The 20,419-nt window shown below is 51.0% G+C and overlaps 1 protein-coding gene across 3 annotated transcripts in view; it reads left to right on the top strand.

Annotated features, from left to right (window-relative positions):
• Rbsn (rabenosyn, RAB effector) overlaps nt 1–20,169 on the top strand; it is a 31,777-nt gene extending 11,608 nt beyond the window's left edge. For 2 of the 3 annotated variants that reach the window (XM_004870467.3, XM_013067732.3), the window contains 6 exons: nt 1,462–1,703; nt 2,602–2,672; nt 6,167–6,253; nt 6,861–6,963; nt 9,414–9,518; nt 10,596–12,547. In XM_004870467.3, the coding sequence (XP_004870524.1) occupies nt 1,462–1,703; nt 2,602–2,672; nt 6,167–6,253; nt 6,861–6,963; nt 9,414–9,518; nt 10,596–11,675 (1,688 nt within the window). In that variant the 3' untranslated portion in view covers nt 11,676–12,547. Of the gene's footprint in view, nt 1–1,461; nt 1,704–2,601; nt 2,673–6,166; nt 6,254–6,860; nt 6,964–9,413; nt 9,519–10,595; nt 12,548–13,517 lie in introns of those variants that run through there. The other variant, XR_015445670.1, reaches the window with a different exon arrangement.
• The last annotated feature ends 250 nt before the right edge of the window (nt 20,170–20,419 follow it).

Below are 20,419 nucleotides of genomic sequence, written 5' to 3' on the forward strand. Positions count from 1 at the left end.
TGGGACGAGCTCATTTGCCAGTCACCATCAGTACCGCAGGGCCCTGGAGTTGATGCCATGGGGTCCCCAGGAAGCCCACTGTTGGCCTCATGAAGCCCACCTGGCCCAGGCATTCGTGAGACAGGGACAGGCTGCAGGCTCTCTTGGTAAGGACCAGTCAGTAAATACTGCAAGCCTGCTGGAGGGTCTCTGTGCCATTGCTGCTGCCGCTGCTGCTGCTGCTGCTGCTTGTTTTTTGTTTTTTTGGTACCGGGAATCGAACTTGGGACCTTGAGCTTACAAGACAGGTGGCGGAACCATTGAGCTAAATCCCCAGCCCCCGTTTTTTGTGTTTTTGTTTTTGGTATTGGGGATCGAACTTGGGTCCTTCCGCTTGTGAGGCAGGTGGCAGCACCACTCAGCTAAATCCCCAGCCCATGGTGCTTATTTTTTAACAACCTCCTAAAAATGACAAAACTACACGTAGCTCAAGGCCTGTACAGAGCAGCCTACAGATGGATCTGTATCTCAGGCTGTTGTTTTCCCACCTTTGTAAGGCATTGCCCACTGCTCCAAGGAGTGCAGGGCCTGCGGGGACTGTGGACTCCCAAATAAATAGCTGCTTGGTCAGGGCATGAGTCCAGACCCAGGAGGGGCCGAGCAGCTGTCAGCTCTGCCTGGAAGTGGCAGGGGAGCTTTGGGAAGAGCACCTTAAAGTCCCTTCCTCTGGGCTGAAAGTCACCAGCAGCCCTCAGTGTCCTCACGCAGGAGACGCTGAGGGCACTGGAGGCTACCAAGCTGGAGGTAACCTTTTAAGAGCCCTGGACTCTGCATCTCCCAGGGCAAGGGTGTGGGCCACAGGGAGCGCAGCTGCAGGCAGCCTTTGGACTGATTGGCATGATGACCTGCATTCATGCTGGTCAGAGGCTGCTTGCACCTCCCAGCTTCCGGAACATGTGGGTAGCCCTGGACTTCGGGGCAGCATGGGGCCTGAGGCAGGCCATCCTCAGTGGTGTTGACCCCCACTGCTTTACCTCGTTCCTTTCTGGCTCACATGGGACTATGTAAGCCACGTTTTCAGGACATGGGCTGTTGGCTGACATTTCCCTGGGCAGCTGCCTGCAGTGGCCCTGCTAATTGTGTTCAGGGTGCAGGTGAAAGTTTCCATCCTAAAGAGCTGCAGGTATCTGGGATTGCTCCTGTCACACTGGGAGAGAAGGGGCCTGAGAGAGGACAGTTTGCCCAGAGGATGTGGACTGTGAGCTGCACTGTGGGAGGCAGGAGCCAGGTGGCCGGGCCAGGGAAGGCAGTGGACGACTAGAGGGCCAGCCTGGGGGTGCCCTCAGGATCTCAATACTTGAGGAAGCCCAGGAGGGTGGAGCCTGGTCTCAGTACTCCCCCCACCCCGCCCCGCCCAGTCACACCCCAGGACTCAGCATGCGGCCAGGGCAGAGGAGAGCTGGGTGCCCTCTGTGTTTGCAGACAAGCTCACCAGCGCCAGCAGGGATGCCCTGAGCACCCACACCAGCCCCAACCAGTCTCCTGGCAGTGTGCATGGCTCACGCCGTGGCAGCATCGGCAGTGTGAGCAGCATGAGCTCTGTGCTGGATGAGAAGGAGAATGAGCGCATCCGCTGCTGCAGGCACTGCAAGGACACGCTGTTACGCAGGGAGCAGCAGATGGACGAGCGGGAGCACACACCTGCCATCACCAGGCTCTACGAGGTGATTGCGTCAGCCCCTCAGGGGAGTGCTGGGGTTCCCTTGAGTTGCATGCATTCCTTTTGGGCCCTGGGGAGTTGCAGAGCCACCCTGGGGTGTGGTACAAGCCCCATCCTGCCTCTCCTCACCCCCTGGAGAGTAGCAGGGAAGAGGAGGAAGGGCTGTATGGACCAGGCAGGAGCTAGAGGGTTGGGGATACTGGGCTGGAGAGTCCTGGGAGACTTACCCAGTGGAGAGAGCCCTGTGAGGTGTTGCACATTCCCTGCCTTGGGCCGGGAGTGCTCGCTTCTCAGCCAGTCCATACGCCTCTGTCTGAACCTTGTAGCAGACACATGCTTTGAGAGATGGTACCTCAGGAAAGTTAGGGGTGATGAGACAGCTTGGGCCCTTGTGGCCAGGGCAGACCTGCAGGCTGGGGACCAGCCACAGGGATGCATCAGGTAGATGGGACACCAGAGCCAGAGATGGTCAGGCAGAGGAGCAGTGTGCTTGGGTCACCACAGCCGTTTCTAGAACTACATGGAGCATGCACTCAGCTCCTGGTGTGGTGGTAATCAGACCCAAGACTGAGGCTAGCTGTCCTCCACCCTCTGTGTAGTCTGTGATGGCTCCCCTGTTCCGAGGAGGGTGATGATGCCTTGTGCCCTGTCATGCGGTTGCCTGGCATCACGGTGCCCTCCTGTCTCGGCAGACTCACTGTTGGGCCCTGGTGGGCCTGCTGCTCACAGGAAGTCTGCTCTGGCTCCACCCTCAGTCTCTTTCCCTCCTGCAAGACTTTTTGCATGGAAAGTAGGTCTTAAGTTAGGAAATTGATAACCATAAGGAAAAGACCCCAGTTTTGAAAAAGGAGCCCTTTCCTCATGTCTCCTGGGAGCAGCACTCACCTTTGCTCTGTTCTCAGAAATTGCGGCTCTGCATGGCGAAGGTGGACCAGAAAGCCCCTGAGTACACGCGGATGGCAGCGTCCTTAAAGTAAGCATTCCTGTGGTGTCCTGAGGAGGGCACCCCGGCATTCGGGCAACTCTTGAGTAGTGCAGATGGAAGCCTTGCTTTGCGCCTCTTTTTTCTTTTCTTTTTCCTTTCCTTTCCCTTCCTCTCTCTCCCTTTCTTTCTCTTTCTCCTTTCTTCTCTTCCTCCCTTCCTCTCCCTTCCTGCCCCCACTGTGAAATCCTCCCTTTTGCAGTGTAGAGTGCAGTGATTTTTACTATAGACACAGTGTTGTGCAGCGACCACCACTGTCTTAATTCCATGCCCTCTCCTTGCTGTGGTAGAAACCTCATACCACGGGCAGTCATGCTGCTCCCTGGCACCCCCTAATGTGCTTCTTGTTTCAGTGGAACGGTGATTTTGATATCTTGTATAAATGGCATCATGAATGTGACCTTTTGCGTCTGACTTGTCACACAGTGCAGTGCTCTCTGGGTTCGTCCCTGTAGTAGCTCGTGCATCTGTATGTTACCTTTAACTACTACATGGCGTGCATTTAATATTCATGTACAGGTTGTTCATGAATATTTTCATTTCTCTTGGGGTGCATAGCTGTGAGTGCTGGGTTTTGTGGTAACTCTTTACTTTGAGAAGTTGCCAGATCCTTTCAGAATGACTGTACCACTCTGAATTCCACAGCAGAGTGAGGGCTGCAGGTTTTCCACCCATTTCACTGTACAGTTTTATTGGAAGCTGCCTTGCCCCTTGGGTGTCTGCTGCCGGCTGCAGCTTTGGGGCTGCAGCAGTAGAGATGAAGGTCGTGATAGCCAGCCCTTCGCTTGCTGAGCTGTGTGAGTGCACGGCTTCTGCAGGCCGAGTGTGAGCTGGAGCCGGGGCTGATGCCAGATCAGACCCAGTCTTGCCCAGCCTACAAGAAGCAGCATCGGCAGCCATGGTTCTGTTTGGGGTCTCTGTCTTTGTCTTTTCTCTGTGCTGCCTGCCTGCCACATGGAGGGGGCCTGCAGGGCATGGGCCATGTTAGAACAGAGCAAGATTTTTTTGTTGTTTTTTTTTTGTACCGGGGATTGAACTCAGGACCTTGCGCTTGCGAGGCAGGCACCAGAACCACTGAGCTAAATCCCCATCCCAAGAGCAAGGTTTTGCTCCATCATTTGCTACAGCAGAGTTTTTTAGGGATCCAGAAGCACAGAGGGTATGAGCTTAACTTTTATTCACAACTTATATGTCTATCATGTGGCTCTCACTTGTGAAAAAAATGAACTTGAAGCTGGGCGTGGTGGTGCAGGCTTGTAGTTCCAGCTATTCAGGAGGCTGAGTCAGGAGCATTACTTGAACCAGCCTTGGCAACGTAGTGAGACCCTGTCTCAAAAAAAGAAAAAGAAAATGAACTTTTTTATTAGCGCGGTCCTCTGAGTGTTTCCTGTCTTCTGGGTCAGTAAATGTCTGCCACATGGAATGTGAGTGGCTAAGCTCAGGTGGTTTTTTCAAAAAGCACCCCTTCCCTTGTGTTCTGTGGGACTCTGGGGCTCTTCCATTTGTGTTGGGCCAGGCCCCATCCCTACCTGCGTGCAGGAGAGGATGCTCCTGCTTTGGGAACTGGGCTTTGTGTTCTAGGTCAAGCTTGCTATTTTCCAGACTTGGAAGTAGCAAGAAAAAGCCTTTATCCCAGCTGAGGCGGGAAAATCATTGAGTCTAAGGTTCAAAGCCAGCTTGGGCAGCATGGTGTGCCCCCATCTCAAAAAAACAAGCCCATTTTCCTGCTTCTGACCTGATGTTCTTTGTACTACTGTGTGGTGAGAGATGAAGAACCCACTGTGTTGGCTCCTTGGATTCTGGGTCACACCAGTGTTTCTTCAGCTGGAGCTGTTTACAGATGGCAGCTGCCATTGCCCAGAGGCCTAGGAGCTGGTCCCTGAGCTGCACTCAGTGTCAGCAGCTGGGGAGGAGGTGACAGGCCTGAAGGAACAGTGGCAGCATTACCCATGATTGCTACTGCCATTCTGAGGCCCTCTTTTCCTCACATGGGGCACAGTCTTCAGGAGCCCTTTGAGCTGGGGCCAAGGCTCACGCCTGCAGTGGGAAGGGGGTCCTTGGTCATCCTCCTCATGCAGTACTTGAATGTAAAAAGCCAGGAGGCTTTGCGCCCCTAATGCCGTGTGAAACACCCATTCAATGACTTGCTACACTTGCTGCACCTCAACAGACACTGTGAGGTCACTTAGGGACGGGATCCAGTAGAGCTGGTGCATCTGTAGCTGTGGCTGGAGCTGGCCCTTAGGCCTGGCCTGAGCTGGCCCTGTGGTCTGCACTTGGAGATGGCTTCAGATGTTTGCCTTCTGGGGAGTGAGCGCTGCATCACAAGGGGTGTGATCAAAGGTTACGGTGAATGTTTAAGAAAAAAAATTATTGCAGTAAAAGACATTGCCATGAATCCCCCTAGAAGCCCTCTGTACCCCTGTACCCCTTGCTTTAAGCACATTCGTCCCATCATTCTTGCCACTTTCTGAAGCAGCTCTGGAGTCCTCTTTCCTGAGTCTCTTTATGAGCTATAATCAAAACTACATGTGAGGGCCGGGGATGTAGCTCAGTGGTGCCACCGCCTGCCTGGCAAGCACAGGGTCCCGAGTTTGATCCCCAGTATCAAAAACACCCAACTGTGTGAATGCTGCTGCCAAGTGCCATCCAACAGAAAGGCAGGCTTGTAAAAACATGATATTGTGCCCTCATCCACCTTATTCGCCAGATCTTGTATGATTTCTGGCTCTTCCCCAAGGTCAAAATGATCTTGAAAGAGAAACATTTTGAATGGATTTTAGACACTGAGGCAGCCAGGACAACACAGCTAAAGACACTCATGAAAGGGGACTCCAGAGCTGCTTCCAAAAGTGGCCAAGAATGATGGGATAAGTGTATTGGAATTTGTGGGGATTTGAGGGGATTCGTAGCAATATGTCTTATGGTTTGTAGCTAGATGTCCCCCCAAAGTCTCATGCTCTTACAGATGTAGCTTTGGGAGGTGATTGGATCATGGGGGTGCGATACTTATCAGTAGATTGGTTCACTGTGAGTTCATGGCTGAACGTGTTGTTGGGAGGTGAAGCCTGATGGGAGGAGGTGGGTCACTGGGGGCATGGCCTGGCAGCATCTGTCTCCCTCCTTCTCCTGATCATTCTCTGCTTCCTGCTGCCCTGCTATGAGCTGTTTCGCCTCTGCCATGTTGCCCTGCCCTGGAGCCAGCTGACTATGGACTGAAACCTTTACAAACTGTGAGCCAAAACAGAACTCTCCTCCTTATAGTTGTGTATTGTGTCTCAGCGACAAGAAAGTAATGAAGACAGTGTCTTTTACTGTAATACATTTTTAAAAAAATGTTAACATGGTCTGTATTTTTCGATACAGATCTGAAACGCCTCTTTCCAAGCACTAACCATCTCGGTGCATCCTTATACCTTGAGGGTCCTTTGATGCCACCCAGTCAGCTTGACCTGATGTGGTCCTGTCCTGTGCTTTCTCCCCAGTGCCGGGGAGACCACCTACAGCCTGGAGCAGGCCAGCGACCTCCGCCTGGAGGTGCAGAAAATGTACGAGCTCATAGACGCCCTGAGGTGAGGCTGTCGGGATGGCGCCAGGGACAAGCTCGGCCAGGTGTGACCCTGTGACTCTGTGGTGGTGACCCTAAGGTTACTGAGGACAGGGAAGCCCCCATGCTGCAGGCAAGGAAACCAGCACAGCCACAGGGTGCATGCGCCTCAGGTCACAACTGGTTTCAAACCATAGCCTGGTAGTTGGGACTTAGGGACAGTTGTGATGAGGACCATTATCTGTCCAGATACCCAGGACCTGCTGTGTAATTTGCAAGGCCTGGTGCAAACTGAAAATGCTATTGCCTGTTTCAACAGTATCAACAATGTTATGAAGGTGACAGAAGGATATTAAACTAAGCATGAATCCCTTGAAGTGCGGGACCCTGTGCAGTTGCACAGGTTCCTCACTGGTGAAGCCAGGTCTGCCCATATATGACTGCCATATAGTCAGTCCGTGAATGACCGAGCATGTTGCATACCCTGTGGTGTGGATCTGCTCAAAGGGTAAGAGCTAGCCTCTGCCCTCCAGGAGATGCAGTGGAGTGACCCATCTCCACCTGTCTTGGCACAAAGGCCTGTAGCTCCAGAGACCTCTCATCTTGTTTCTGTTGTGTTTGTTCTGATCCAGTAAGAAGATCTTAACCTTGGGCTTGAACCAGGACCCCCCACCACATCCCACCACACTGCGGCTGCAGAGGATGATCCGGTACTCAGCCACGCTCTTCGTGCAGGTGAGGCTGCGGGTGGCAGGAGCACGCCTGGGCACCCTGGTTCTCCTCTCAGGCAGGCCCACGCCATGGCTTATTTTCCCCTTATACACTAGTTATTATCCAAGAGCAGCAGTGTGTCATAACTGCCATGTTTTTTCTTTTTCTTTTTTTTTTTTCATTAAGTTTATTGGTACATTTTAGGTATACAATACAGTTACATTCATCAATGGGGACTTGTACCTTTATCTGATATATCTTGGTTCTTATTTTTTCCCCATTCCCCTGCCCTTCCTTCAACCCTTCCACCCCTCCCTATTTACAAAGACTTTGTTTCCATTTTTTCCTTTACTCATATTTTTTCCTTCCCTTCTTTCCTTTCCCCTTCCCCTCCCACTTTCCCTACCCCTTTAGACTTTTCCTTCCTATTTCACATTAATTACACATTTTGATCCTTATTTACACCTTTAGTTTCTCACACCAGGGAAACTATTCAGTATTTACATGTGTGTCCTATTTATTTCACTTAAGAGTATGGCCTCAATGTGCATCCATTTAGCTATAAATGTCTCTAGTTTCTTATTCTTTATGGCTGAGTAGTACTCCATTTTATAAAAAAACCACATCTTCTTTATCCAGTCTCCAGTTGATGGGCAAATGGGCTGTTTCCAAGCTTTAGGTATTACAAACTGTGCTGCTATAAACATGGATGCACATACATCACTGTGGTATGATTCTTTTAATTCTTTTGGGAAGATACCCAGCAGAGGAATAGCTGGGTCAAATGGGACCTCTAATCCTAGTTTTTTTTGGCACTGGGGATTGAACTTAGGACCTTGTGCTTGCCAGGCAGGCAGCAGCACCACTGAGCTAAATCCCTGGCCTAATTCTAGTTTTTTGAAGTATCTCCATATTGATTTCCACAGTGGTTGCACTAGTCTACACTCCCATCAACAATGGCAAAGGGTTCCTTTCTCCCCACAATCTCGCCAGCATTTGTTATTGGTTGATTTCTTTCTTTCTTTCTTTCTTTTTTATTTGTACCGGGGATCGAACTTGGGACCTTGTGGTTGTGAGGCAGGCAGCAGAACCATTGAGCTAAATCCCCGGCCTGGTTGATTTTTTGATAGCAGCCATTCTTTCTGGGGTGAAGTGTGACCTCAGTGTTGTTTTCATCTGCATCTCTCGAATGATCAGTGATGTTGAACAGTTTTTCATACGTTTATTTGCCGCTTTTTTTCTTTGTCTGAGAAATGTCTGTCTATCTCAGAGGCCCATTTTTAAATTGGATCTTTATATTTGGGGGATCTGATTTTTTAAAGTTCTTTATATATTCTAGATACTAGTGCCTTTGTCTGAGGAATAGCTGCTAAAATTTTTTTCCCACATTATAGGTTGTCTCTTAGCTCTGTTGGTGGTTTCTCTTGCAATGCAAAAGCTTTTTAATAAGATGAGATCTCAGTTGTTGATTCTTTGTGCTAGTTCCTGTGCTACTGAGGATTTGTTCGTAAAGTCCTTTCCTGTGCCAATGTCTTCAAGAGTTCTACCTAATTTATCTTCCAGCAAGTTTAGTGTTTCTGTTTTAATATTCAGATCTTTAATCCATTTCAATTTTAGTTTAGTGCATGGTGAGAGAAAGGGGTCTAGTTTTAATATTTGGCAGGTTGAAATCCATAACTGCCATGTTTTGAAAGAGAAAAATGTGGGTTTCTGAGAAAGGAGGACTTTCAGTCTTGTGTCCATCCATGGCTCACTCATCATTCTGGTGTTTTGCTGTTTGCATTTCATATGGAGTAGTTAGGGCTTGTGCCCTTTGCCAGTCTGTGTCCTTTTGCCCCTAAGCTCTGTGTTATTAGTGCCTGCACTGCTGCCACATGACGGGCTGTCCCCCTGACCATGGCCCTCAGTTGGGTGCATGGTGGCCTGGGGCTCTGTGGCTGGGGTGTGGGGTGTGTAGACAGGGGGTATGGAGCCTCTTCCCGGGCCTGTGGCTGATAGTCAAGGAACCTGGAGCCTGGGGTTGGACCCAGAGTCATCTTCCTGCCCTGAACTCTTCTGAGTGCCATGGCAACCACCCTTGGCCTCCCTTCTGAGGTCCAGTGGGGATATGGGGGTGTGTCTCCACACATGGTGCTGAGAACTGGGCCTTTGTCCCATTTGCTGAGGGCCCACTGGGCACTAAGCTGGGTTCTGGATCCCGGGCTCACACTGTATCTGTTCTCAGGAACCTGGATTCTAAAGTGAGGACAGGCAATGCACAGCTGAGGAGCTAGCTTGTGAGTGCACAGGCCTCCAGAGACCGGCAGGCAGGCACGGCAGAGTGGAAGGTGTAGGATGTCCATCAGCTGCAGCCCTCTGCACAGCAAAGGCCAGCCCTGCCACTCCCTGGGGTGGGGTGGCTCAGCTTAAGCATGTGGGGCTTAAGGTCCATTTTTCCCCAGAGTGTAAGCGTGATCCTGCTGTGACCCTTACAGGAAAAGTTGCTGGGTTTGATGTCACTGCCAACCAAGGAACAGTTTGAAGAACTGAAAAAGAAAAGGAAGCAGGACATGGAGAGGAAGAGGATGCTGGAGAGACAGGTGTGTAGGGCCTGGCATGCGGCAGCCACTGCATCCTCATGGCCCACTGGCTCTCAGATGTCATGCCTGCTTGTCACCCGAGCTCTGCTCATACATGCATGTGGTCTCTGTCTCTGCCTCTCTGTCCCTCGCATTTGCTTTTATGTTGGAGCTCATGTGTGTGGTGTCTCTCCCTCTCTTTCACATGTTTGCTTTCATCTTCTGTTCTTTCGCAGTGCATACCCACCTGTGGAAACCACAGTAATTCTCTTCCACGTCCTTGTTTTGTCCCTGAGGTCTCACTGCTTCTTATGCCAAGAACACCAGAGATTGACAGTGTTCCCTCTGGAAGGGGCTTGCTGAGGGTCCACACTGGAAATTACACTGTTAAACAGGAAATAGCCAGGCCTGCTGGCTCAAGCCTGTAATCCGAGCTTTTTTTTTTAATCCAAGCTTTTTTGGGAGACTGAGGCAGGAGAGTCACAAGTTCAAGCCCAGCCTAGGGAACTTAGTGACTCTGTCTCAAAATAAAAAGGGGCTGGAGATGTAGCTGTGCAAAGGCCCTGGGTTCAATCCCCAGTACCACAAAAACAAAACCACAGAAAATAGCCGGGAATGGTGTCTATATTCCTAGATTATATTCCCACATCTATACTCCTAGCTACTTGAGAGGCTGAGGCAGGAGGATCAAGAGTTTGAGGCAGCTGGGCAATTTCATGAGACCTTGTCTCTATAAGGGAAAAAATGAGAGCTGTTGGTGTAGTTAAGTAGTAGAGTACTTGAGGCCCCGGTTCAATCTCTGGCATCCCCAAAATAAAACAAGCAACTTCCCAGCACACAGTTTGTCTGTTCAACTTGGGTGGGTGCTAACACTGTCGACTGGTAAGAGACACGGAGGTTTACACCAGGTGCAGCCCATAATTGGGGCAGCTGCTCCTTAACCTGTCACTCATGGTCAGTTTTGAAAATCACCACCTGCCCGCCCTCTCTCAGCAGACCGGCGTCTTAGTCCAAAGGAGGGAAGGTGGAGGTCAGTGGGGCTGCAGGGGGTGCTGTCCAACTGGGGACCCTGTGACCCTTGCTCTGATGTCTCCCCAGGCTGCCCCGGAGTCACAATGTAGGCTCGAGGACAAGCAGCGTGGCCCAGCGGCCAACGGGGAAGTGGCCCCCACAAGAAAGGCCGAGGGCTGGCTCCCACTGCCTGAGACACAGGGCCAGCGCGAGGACCCCGACCCACTGCTCCAGCAGATCCACAACATTGAGTCGTTTATCAAGCAGGCCCAGGCTGCCAGCCGCACTGATGAGGTGCGCACCCTAGGGGAGAACCTGCGGCAGCTGCAGGACGAGTACGACCGGCAGCAGACAGCCAAGGCCATTGAGCTGTCTCGCAGGCAGGCTGAGGAGGAGGCCCTGCAGTGTGAGCAGTTGCAGAGGCTTCGGGAGCGGGAGTGGGAGCGGGAGCGAGAGCGGGAGCGGAAGCAGGCGGCCTCCCTACACTCGAGGACCCAGGCCCTGGACTCCCGGGAGGCTGCACCCTTCCTGCTGGAGCCCAGCCGGGGACCTCGCCCACACCCTGCCTTCGCTCTGGAGCTGGGCTCTTCCTCAGGCTCTGGGATGGCCCCTGAGACGCCCTCACCCTGTGCAGTGTGGGCCCTGAGCCAGGAGAGCCTCCACCAGAGCACTGAGCCCCAGCAGAACGACTGTGCCCTGAACTCCTTTAGCAGGGACTTCTTCTCCAGCCCTGCTGTTGTGCAGGCCAAGCTCCCCAGAGAGTACAACCCTTTCGAGGAGGAGGAAGAGGAGGAAGAGGAGGCAGTGGCTGCAGGGAACCCCTTCACCAGCCCTGACAGCCCAGCACCCAACCCCTTCGACAGCCCAGCGCCCAACCCCTTTGAGGATGGCAACGATGTACCCAACCGGAGTCCTGCCAGCCCTCCTGTACCCGGCAACCCCTTCGAGGAGCCCACCGGCACCAACCCCTTTGAGGTGGACAGCGACAGCTGCCCGGAGGCCGAGGAGCCCATCGAAGAGGACCTGCTCCTGCAGCAGATAAACAATATCAAGGCCTACATCTTTGACGCCAAGCAGTACGGCCGGCTGGATGAGGTGGAGGTGCTGACTGAGAACCTGCGGGAGCTGAGGTGCACATTGGCCAAGCAGAAGGGCCCCCCTGAGTGACGGCAGGGAGCAGGGCCTGCAACCTGGATGCTGCTGTCCACACCAGATGTGTCTCCATGACAGTGACTAACACAGGAACCCCTAGGGCACCAGCCTTCACTCGGCGGCATTTCCTGCCTGCCTTGTTTTTCACTTGGGGGATTTTCCTCTTTCAAGGACTTTGCATTTTACTACAAAGCTGTAACTTGGTTCAGCTCTGTGGCCCGGGGTGTGTCTGTCTTTCTTTCAGAGGAGCCTGTTGCTTTCCACACTGGAAGAAGCCAACCACAGCTTGCCACCATCAGTGCTTTGCACAGGAGAATGAGCCTCTCTATCAGCGGGGTTTCAGTGGAGATGAACTTTCCCCTGCCACTCCCTGAAACCAGTGCCAGGTAGCAATATGCAAGGAACTGAGCATCAGAGATGCACACGGAACATTTTTTAAAACTCTTAAAACGAACTTGAACATACTAAACCAGACCCTTCAGGTTTCGTGGAATTGTCCTGTGGCTGTCCTCTTCCAGTCTCTGTCTCTGTCCCTGGAGTTCGTGTAGGACAGGCGATAGCAGAGAAGAGACAGCTGTGTGGTCCACCTATGGTGGACACCTTGCCCTTCCTCAGCCACAGTCACGGTGTCAGCAGAGCCACCGGTGGCCAAGGTTGTACATGGAGAACACGTCTGTGTGCAGGTTTGTGTCTCTCCATCTAATTCACTAAGGATGCTCACTCCCACTTGCAGCCCAGTGTCTGCTGTTCAGATGCCACGGCATTCTCACTGTCATCAGGAGCCACATGATAGGTCAGGCACTGGGCTCGATCCACTGGTCACCTGACACGTGCTGCTCTGGGCCTTGTGTTGGAACCGTTTTTTAAAAATAAAAAATTGAGCCAGAGATTTAGCTCAGTGGTTTCGCCGCAAGTGCAAGGACCCGAGTTCAATCCCTGGTACCAAAAAACAATAACAACAACAGAAAAAATTAAAAATAGCTGGGAGTGATGGGTACATATATGCATGTGCACCTTGGGTGAGTTACCATGCATCCTCCCCTACTTAGTGACGGCCCAGTGCCTCAAAACAGTCCCAGCTCCTGGGCCACAGGTCTGGGAAGGTCTGCAGATGGAGTCGGTCACTGGGCTTTGCACAGGAGTGACCTCTTCCAGCACTGCCCCAGGTTCCCACCATGTTGGTGAGGGACAATTCACACCCAAGCACAGAGAAAAGCCCTGTCTGGTTCTGTTGTTCTTTTCACACTAGGAGAAACTGAGGCACTGCTGCTGGGGACTGCTGGCACAGGTGAAGGGTCAGGTTAGGAGGTAGCAGGCCTAGGTCACAGCTGCTCAGTCCTCCTGCACTCCGAGGCAGAGGTCTGAGCCTGCTGGGGTACAGGGTGGGTTGGGGGGTGTGGGCTGCACAAGTGGGCAGTGAGAGAGGTGGGCATAGCCGGAACTGGGGCCTCACAGGGCCTGGGTGGGTTCCAGATGAGGAGCGGACAAGCATACTTCATAGGTGACCTCTGCTCCTCTCCAGCAAGGGAACAGGTGCAGGCCAAGTAGTGAGTTCTTTCTACCTGGGGTCTGCTCTCGGGCCCCTGCTGCCCCCACTGGCTGTGTGGGAACCCCAGATTCTAGCAGAGTACAGTGTTTCATCTGTTTTGAACACCCTTACAGACTTCAAGACCAAAAGCTTTGCCGGACATGGTGGTGCATGGCTGTAGTCCCAGCACTCGTGAGCCTGAGGCAAGAGGATCACTCTGAGTTTGAGGGTAGCCTGGACTCAGTGGGTTTAAGAACAGCCTGGAATACATAGCGAGATCCTGTTTCAAAAAATAAAAAAAGACCAAAAACTTTTCTCCTTTTCTTTAGGAAGCCTTTGTTGCCAGCCTGGCTTCAAACTTGAGATTCTCCTGCCTCAGCCCCTCAAGTGGCTGGTGCACAGTGCCCACCCACTAGGACCACAGTCTCTTCTGCCTGCAGATCTCCAGTAGCCTGGCATCATTTTAAGAATACTTTGGAGCTCACTTCCTGGTTTTTTAGGTCAACACCGAGAGTTTGGAAGTTGTCGCTTTTTCCAAGCAAATGTTGGATAAGCTGAGTGTCTGACTTTTCTTAGACTCCCAGAGAGCAATGTGGGCAGGACTATGCCCTCCTGAGGATGGGGAGCTTGGCTACACTGGTGGGGCTGCATGTGGGTAGCAGGGGCATTGGGAGCTGCTGCAGCATCATCTTTGTCCTGCAGCACTCTCCCTAACGGCTGTGCCCAGGGCCTTGTCCTGCCTGGGCTAGGACATCCTTAGCCTGCCTTCCTGGCTTGGGACAGCGGGAGTTAAGAGACACTGTGATGGCCACAACCCAGGAATACAGGCCCAGAAAATGCTGAATGTCATTGTGGGTGATGGGACCTTCCCTCCCTGTGCCGCTGCACTTCCTCACAGGGCTCTGGGACAGTGAGAGCCAGTGGATCACAGCTGGAAACCATATAAGCAGAGGAGGACCCAGGGCAGATGCTAAGCACAGATCAGCTCCTGGCCAGGTTAACAGATCCTCACCTTAGAGGCTCATTTACTTTAGCCCTGTTACCCAACACAGCCAGTGTTGTTCCCACTTTTACAAAAAACTACCAGCATGCCTGTAATCCCAACCCTGGGAGGCCAATACAGGAGGATTGCAAGCTCAAGTCCAGCCTGGGGAATTCAGCCCCTTAGCCTGAGCCTGTTTTAGAATAAAACGGCTGGGGGGTAGCTTAGTCCACAAGTCATGGGTTTAATCCCAGTACAGGGAGGGGAGTGCTGTAGGGGGTTACAAGCATCCCGGAATGGCAAATACTGAAAAAGAAAACCAATGAAGAGACAAACAGCAGTACATGTACCAGCTCCCCATGAGGAAGGCAATCATGACTACAAACCATTCTAATAAAAATAAAATAAACAGCAGAACTATACTGAGATGCTAAATTAGTGGAGAGGAAATTCAGAAGCAACTGTGATCCCAGCCCTCAGGAGGCTGAGGCAGGATGATCTCTGAGCTCAATGCCAGCTTGGGCTATAGAGTGTTTGAGGTCAACCTAGACTACATAGCAGGGACCCTGTCCTTGAGAAGGAGTGAGGGTTCCTGCTCTTGACTTTCAGGCCTGGAGGACGGGACAAGGGGTCTACTTAGGTAGCTGGGAAACAGCCCCATAGAGACCGCAAAAACCCGAGGTTACTGCCTCACAAAGTTGAAGGATGAAATTGTGGACCAAAAAGGAAGTTAGAGTGTTTATTGGCAATAAGAAAAATAACTCCTGTGGTGTATCCAGCAGGGGGTCCCAGAAAGTGGGGTCCTATGTGGCCCCTTGGTCCAGAACTTCTTATGGACAAGTAGAACATGGGAATTGCTCAGTTGCTTAGTGACCACCTATCAAGGCAGCTCTGTGGGTTTAACATGACCAGTTAGAGCTGAGGCCTTAATCAGCATGCAGAGTTTAAAGGAAACATTGCAAAGAATGGCAGCTGGTTATTCTGCATTTCTAAGTTCCCCAAAACTCAAGAAAGGACTAGGGAAGGGCTGCAGGCCATGTCACCCAAAGCCCTCCCTGGTTAGAGTCCGGGTCCTAGCTCATGGCCTGCCCAAGCCCCCCGCCCCTGCCCCTGCCCCCCACCGCCACTTCTTCAGCTTCCTGTTCCTAAGCTAATTAAGTTCTCCACACCTGGGTCGGGGGGTATAGGGTCGTCGAGAAGCAGACTGTAAATAGGAAGAAATAAGTGTAGGAGAAGTTGTGATAATATGGTCTTAAGAACAATTTTTGGGGGTGTGTGTGTGATAATATGGTCTTAAGAAGAACAATTTTGGTGGGGGGGGGGTTTACTGGGGACTGAACTCGGGACCTTGCGCTTGCAAGGCAGGCGGCCGAACCACTGAGCTAAATCCCCAGCCCTAAGAAGAACAATTTTAATGGTGGTGAACCTTTTTTTTTTTTTTAACCACGTTGATCTAAAGAGCTGAGTCCATCCAAAGTAAAAGATAAAACATGCAGGGACGAGTAACTGAAGCCTCCTCTGTCGGAGCTGCTCAGGCCCCTAAGCACCTGGGCAAGGGTATCAAGAAGGATAGAGACAATAATTGAGAATGCAAGGGGGCCAGAGGGTCAGAGCTCTTAGCAGGCCAAGACCATGACTCCGAACACGACACTTTTTATTGAGCGCACTGCTTTCGAGGGTGGGTGTAGGGAGATGCAAGGAACAGGGGAGTGGATGGCACCGACTCAAGCAAGGACTAGTAAGAAACAAAGTGTTCTTCTGTGAATATGCCATTGATTAATGGGAAACTCTACAGAATTTTGTGCGAGAGTCAGAGTCTTGCCTTCTGAGGTGTCAGTGTCATGGGTCATTGAGACCTCCACTGTGGCCAGTGCATAGGGAGTTCTGTTTCCACTTGCCAACTGCTGGCTCATATGGCACGTAGGCCTAGGACAGATCTTTAACACAGCCAGTTTATGGATTTCTAGCTCGCTCAGGGTGGCCTCCGTCACTCCCTTAGGCACCACAAGTGAGCCTGTGTCCCCAGAAGCATTAGGAGCAGAAGGTGACTGTTGGAAAGGTCCTGTGCATGTAGCCCCCTGCTGGAAGGTGGGGCAGGCATAGTATAGTACTCACTTAACTGTGTCTGCACCTTGGCTTGAGTGCCTCCCCCTGGGTTCTGACTGACAGCCCTTGTAGTGGGTATAGTTACCTTAGTTGACAGTGGACAGCTTTTTAAGTTGTGGGCATTGGGTATGGGGTTTTCAAGGGAGAAAGTGACTAAGACAAGTAGGATTAACATGGGGAGCACTTGTGGAGAGACACCTCAGGATTATCGGGTAATAAAGCTCTATAGTGTCAAAGATGATAGTCTTTTAAACCAGTGAAATCCCTTCAGGTCTGACAGGAAGTTGCTTGATGAGCAGTGTGAAGAGGCAGGAGATCCTGAAGTAGCTGTAAAGGATCCTCTGCTAAAAGCAGAAGTGGCCATTGCCCTGACACACCCTGGCCATCCTGGACCACTGTGTCTCGCTGCTATGACTGATGTCCTCCAGGCCTTCGAAGGCTCTGAGGCCTGGGTAAGGACCCTAAAGCCATGCTCGGTGCTCACTTCTGTGTGACTGAAAGGTGTGTCAGGTTGTGGCCGTCCCAAGGCAGAGCTTGAGAGAGGCCTCTGGTTTATCATAAGCCTCTTACTGTCTCTGTTCCCAGAAAGGGCATTTGATCATTATTTCTTTTTTCTTTTTTTTTTTTTTGGTACCGGGGATTGAACTCAGGACCTTGCGCTTGCAAGGCAGGTGCCAGAACCACTGAGCTAAATCCCTGGCCCTTGATCATTATTTCTTGTAGGGACTCATATGGAGGTTTGGCCAACAGGTCATCTCCAGGGAGCAACAGCTGGCACAGCCAGAGAAGCCTTGGAAAGCTTGGAGTTGCTTTGTGGACCCAGAGGCCGTAGACCTTGGATGGTCTGTGTGTGCTGAGCTTTACATGTTCGATGCCCTGCAGTTAAAACCCTAAATAGTGAGCTTCTGGGGACAGCAGTTGACCCTTAGGCTTTGAGACTTGATTTCCCCTGTCAGCCATTAAAATTTGAACCAAATGGTCTGGAGCCTCTGTCAGAGGACAGCAAAAAGAAGATCATCTATATATTGTAGACCAGCCCAAACTGTTCAGGTTAGAGTGTTTCAGTTCCTAGCCAAAGCTTGTGCGGTTGATAGGGCTGCCCCAGACCCTTGGAAGGACAGTCCAGGCAACAAGGAATTGGAAAGCCTGCTGTGGTAGCGCACGCCTTTGATCCCAGCACTCAGGAAGCTGAGTGAGTTTGAGTCCAGCTTGGGCTATACATAGTGAGTTCAAGAACAGCCTGAACTACACAGCAAGACCCTGCCTCAAAAAAACCAAAACCAAACAAACAAAAGGAATTGGAACTCAGAGGCCACACATCTCTCAGGTCCAAGCCTGTAAACCATCGGGTGTAAAAGGAGTCTGTTGGCCCAGCAGTGTCGAGTCGGGGCCACGAGGTGTTTAGGAATAACTGCCTCATGTACATAGTCATCCCCACTGGGCTCCTGGACAGTTAGAACAGGCATCACAAGGTGACTGACAAGGCACTCAATGCTCCTGGTCTAAGAGCTTGTTTATCAGAGGTTGTAGCCCAGTTTGGGGTTCTAGCAGCCAAAGGAAATACTCTTTCCAGTGTGGGAAGGTGTGAGGATCTTTTAGCCTACTCACTTAGTGGGTGACCACAGCTGGAGTTTAACAGAAAGGTCAGTAAAGACAGAGTCCTTATCAGCATTCCTGGGAGAGGCAACCCCTGCCATAATTGTGGGGTTGCTAGGTGAGCGAAACATAGTTCGTGAATAAATCTCAGCCAAGCAGAGGGACTGGACCTTCAGGCATCACCAAGAAAGCATTGGGTAGGGAGGAAATTATTTTATAAATGACCAAGAGGAGGAGTAAATCACTGGGTATCAGAGTCCCATTGATGCCATAACCCGACAACTGTTTGGAATGGGAGATAAGAACAGAATAAGAGGCCCACTGCTGAGCAGGAAGCTGTGGTCTTACCTGTGACACCCAGTGTTACCCAAGGTTCTGTCTGCTGATGGTGATCAAGCCAGGAAGCCTTTGCTTCCTCATTCCAAGGACAATGGGCACTGGGCCAGGGTCCTCCCATCCTGGGGACAGTAGTGCCCTGTTTTGTCCTGTTTAGGGCAAGGTGACTTCAGAAGATGTCCTTCTGTCAGCAGAGGTGACACTGTCAAGTAGCTTGTTTTTCTTGAAGGAGGGGCCAGAAGCCTAGGTAATATCTCGTGACCTGTAATGCAACAAGATATTTTGGATGTTTTGTGTCCTCTTGTTCTCATTTAATTTTTTTTTTTCTTGGTGGTGCTGGAGATTGAACTCAGGCCCTCATGCCTGCTAGACATCCTTATTGCCTCTGTCACTGAGCCACATCCTGACCTTCTAATTTAATCTTAGCTTCCTTTCCCCTTTTCTTCCCTATATCCCAGGTATAAAAAAGATTAGCTAACACAGGCATGGTGATTCGCACCTGTAATCCTAGCACTTGGGAAGCTGAGGCAGGAGGATCGCTATGAGTTCAGGGCTAGGCTGGACCACATAGAGAAGCCCTGTCTCAAAAATTAACAAAACAAAAAAACAGAACTAGGATTTAGTAGGTCATCAATGGGAGTTTAGCCAATTTAGAGTGATTTACAGGTTTGATTTTACTGGCCTTTATTTTGGGGGCTGGGTTTGAAACAGGGTCTCACTGTGTAGCTCAGCTCAGCCTGGGACAGCTCCAGGCCCTGTAAGGTACCTGTGATGGAGAATATGTGTGTCGTCAGTATAACGGTTGGCCCTTGTAGTTACTTGGGAGCTTTCTGACTCTATGAGTCTGTCCTAAGAGTTTGTACCTATTAACTAGATGTCAGAAAGCTTCTATTGTTTTTAGAATCATCTGAAAAATTACCCAAATTCTGCTTGATTTGCTTCAGGTCTGGCATAGAGAGGTTGTTGGGCTCTAACTGGTCACCCGGCAGCTCCTGAAGTGGGCATGTGTGTGCCAGTGGGGCTAGAGCCATTGCTAGGGACCTGAGAAGGGGGAGCCAGCCCTTTTGTTTGGTTCTGAGAATTAGCATTATCCTCTGGCTAGGAGGTGGCTCAAGAGTTGGATGGTCATCTAAACAACGAGTCCCATTTTACTTAGGAGTGTCATTGCATGGAATCAGACTTGCACTGTGGACAGGAGTCAGGATTACCACATATATACAGCTCACATGTGATACCTCCAACCACTCTCCTGCTTTGTTATGAGAGGTCTAAGTGCAGTGCCATCATAGGATGCATCTGAGATGGCTCAATAGGACACGTCTGCGAGGAAAAGGACACGTGGCTGAGAAAGGGCATCCCCCTTCCATGAAAGGAAAATGAAGTGGTAGGAGGTGCAAAAAGTTGTCTCTCTTTGCCCCTCTACAGATGACACCAGGTGTAACGCGTCTCATCCGGGCCCAGATCTGGGTGGTTGGCAGTCTCCACTGGCCCCCTGTGTTCTTTGATTAAATCACTAGGACATCCCCCATCAGGTGATTGTATTTTGTCAACATGTGCATGGAAGGATGACAGACACTTTTCAACATACAGGCTGATGTATGCCATCTGACATATGCTAAGAGATTATAGCTGTCTTAGGATCTATTAGCACAGGAAACAATATTCTATATATTAAAAAAAAACCAACCCACTCAGAACAGAATGCACATCAAGGAAAAGGCAGCAGAGCTGTTGATAGTGTGCCATCTTCTGATCAAAAGTGGCAGGACAGACAGCAGAAATGGGACAGCTGAGAAAGAGAAGCCGGTACAGAACTCCAAGGAAACTTGGAGGAAAACAAAGTCTACAAACAGCCTGTGATGTCGCCTTGCCTGTGAGGACATCTTCCCTGAAGCGCCAAGGCTCAAATATTTTGAATAATTTTAAACTCATGGGCCACTGTAGCACAGTGCAAACTAAAGGGAAAGAAAGGCTCATAATTTATAAAGAGGCGCGCGCGCGTGTGTGTGTGTGTGTGCGCGTGTGTGTGATATCTCACCACTGGGTGAGTCAGCATCCAAGTCAGGGGGCCTGACACCGTGAGGAGCGGCACCACAGCGCCATTCCTCATGTGTGTGACAAACGGTTTCAGGCAAGGCAGTCATCTGGAGTATAGTAGAAGTTTATTGCAAATGATAGCTTTTCAGAGAGGGAGAGGGAGAGCGAATGAAT

This window comes from Heterocephalus glaber, unplaced genomic scaffold, assembly GCF_053883595.1.
Source record: "Heterocephalus glaber isolate CG9 unplaced genomic scaffold, H.glaber_assembly_v1.0 deba00001615, whole genome shotgun sequence".
Lineage (NCBI taxonomy): Eukaryota > Metazoa > Chordata > Mammalia > Rodentia > Bathyergidae > Heterocephalus > Heterocephalus glaber.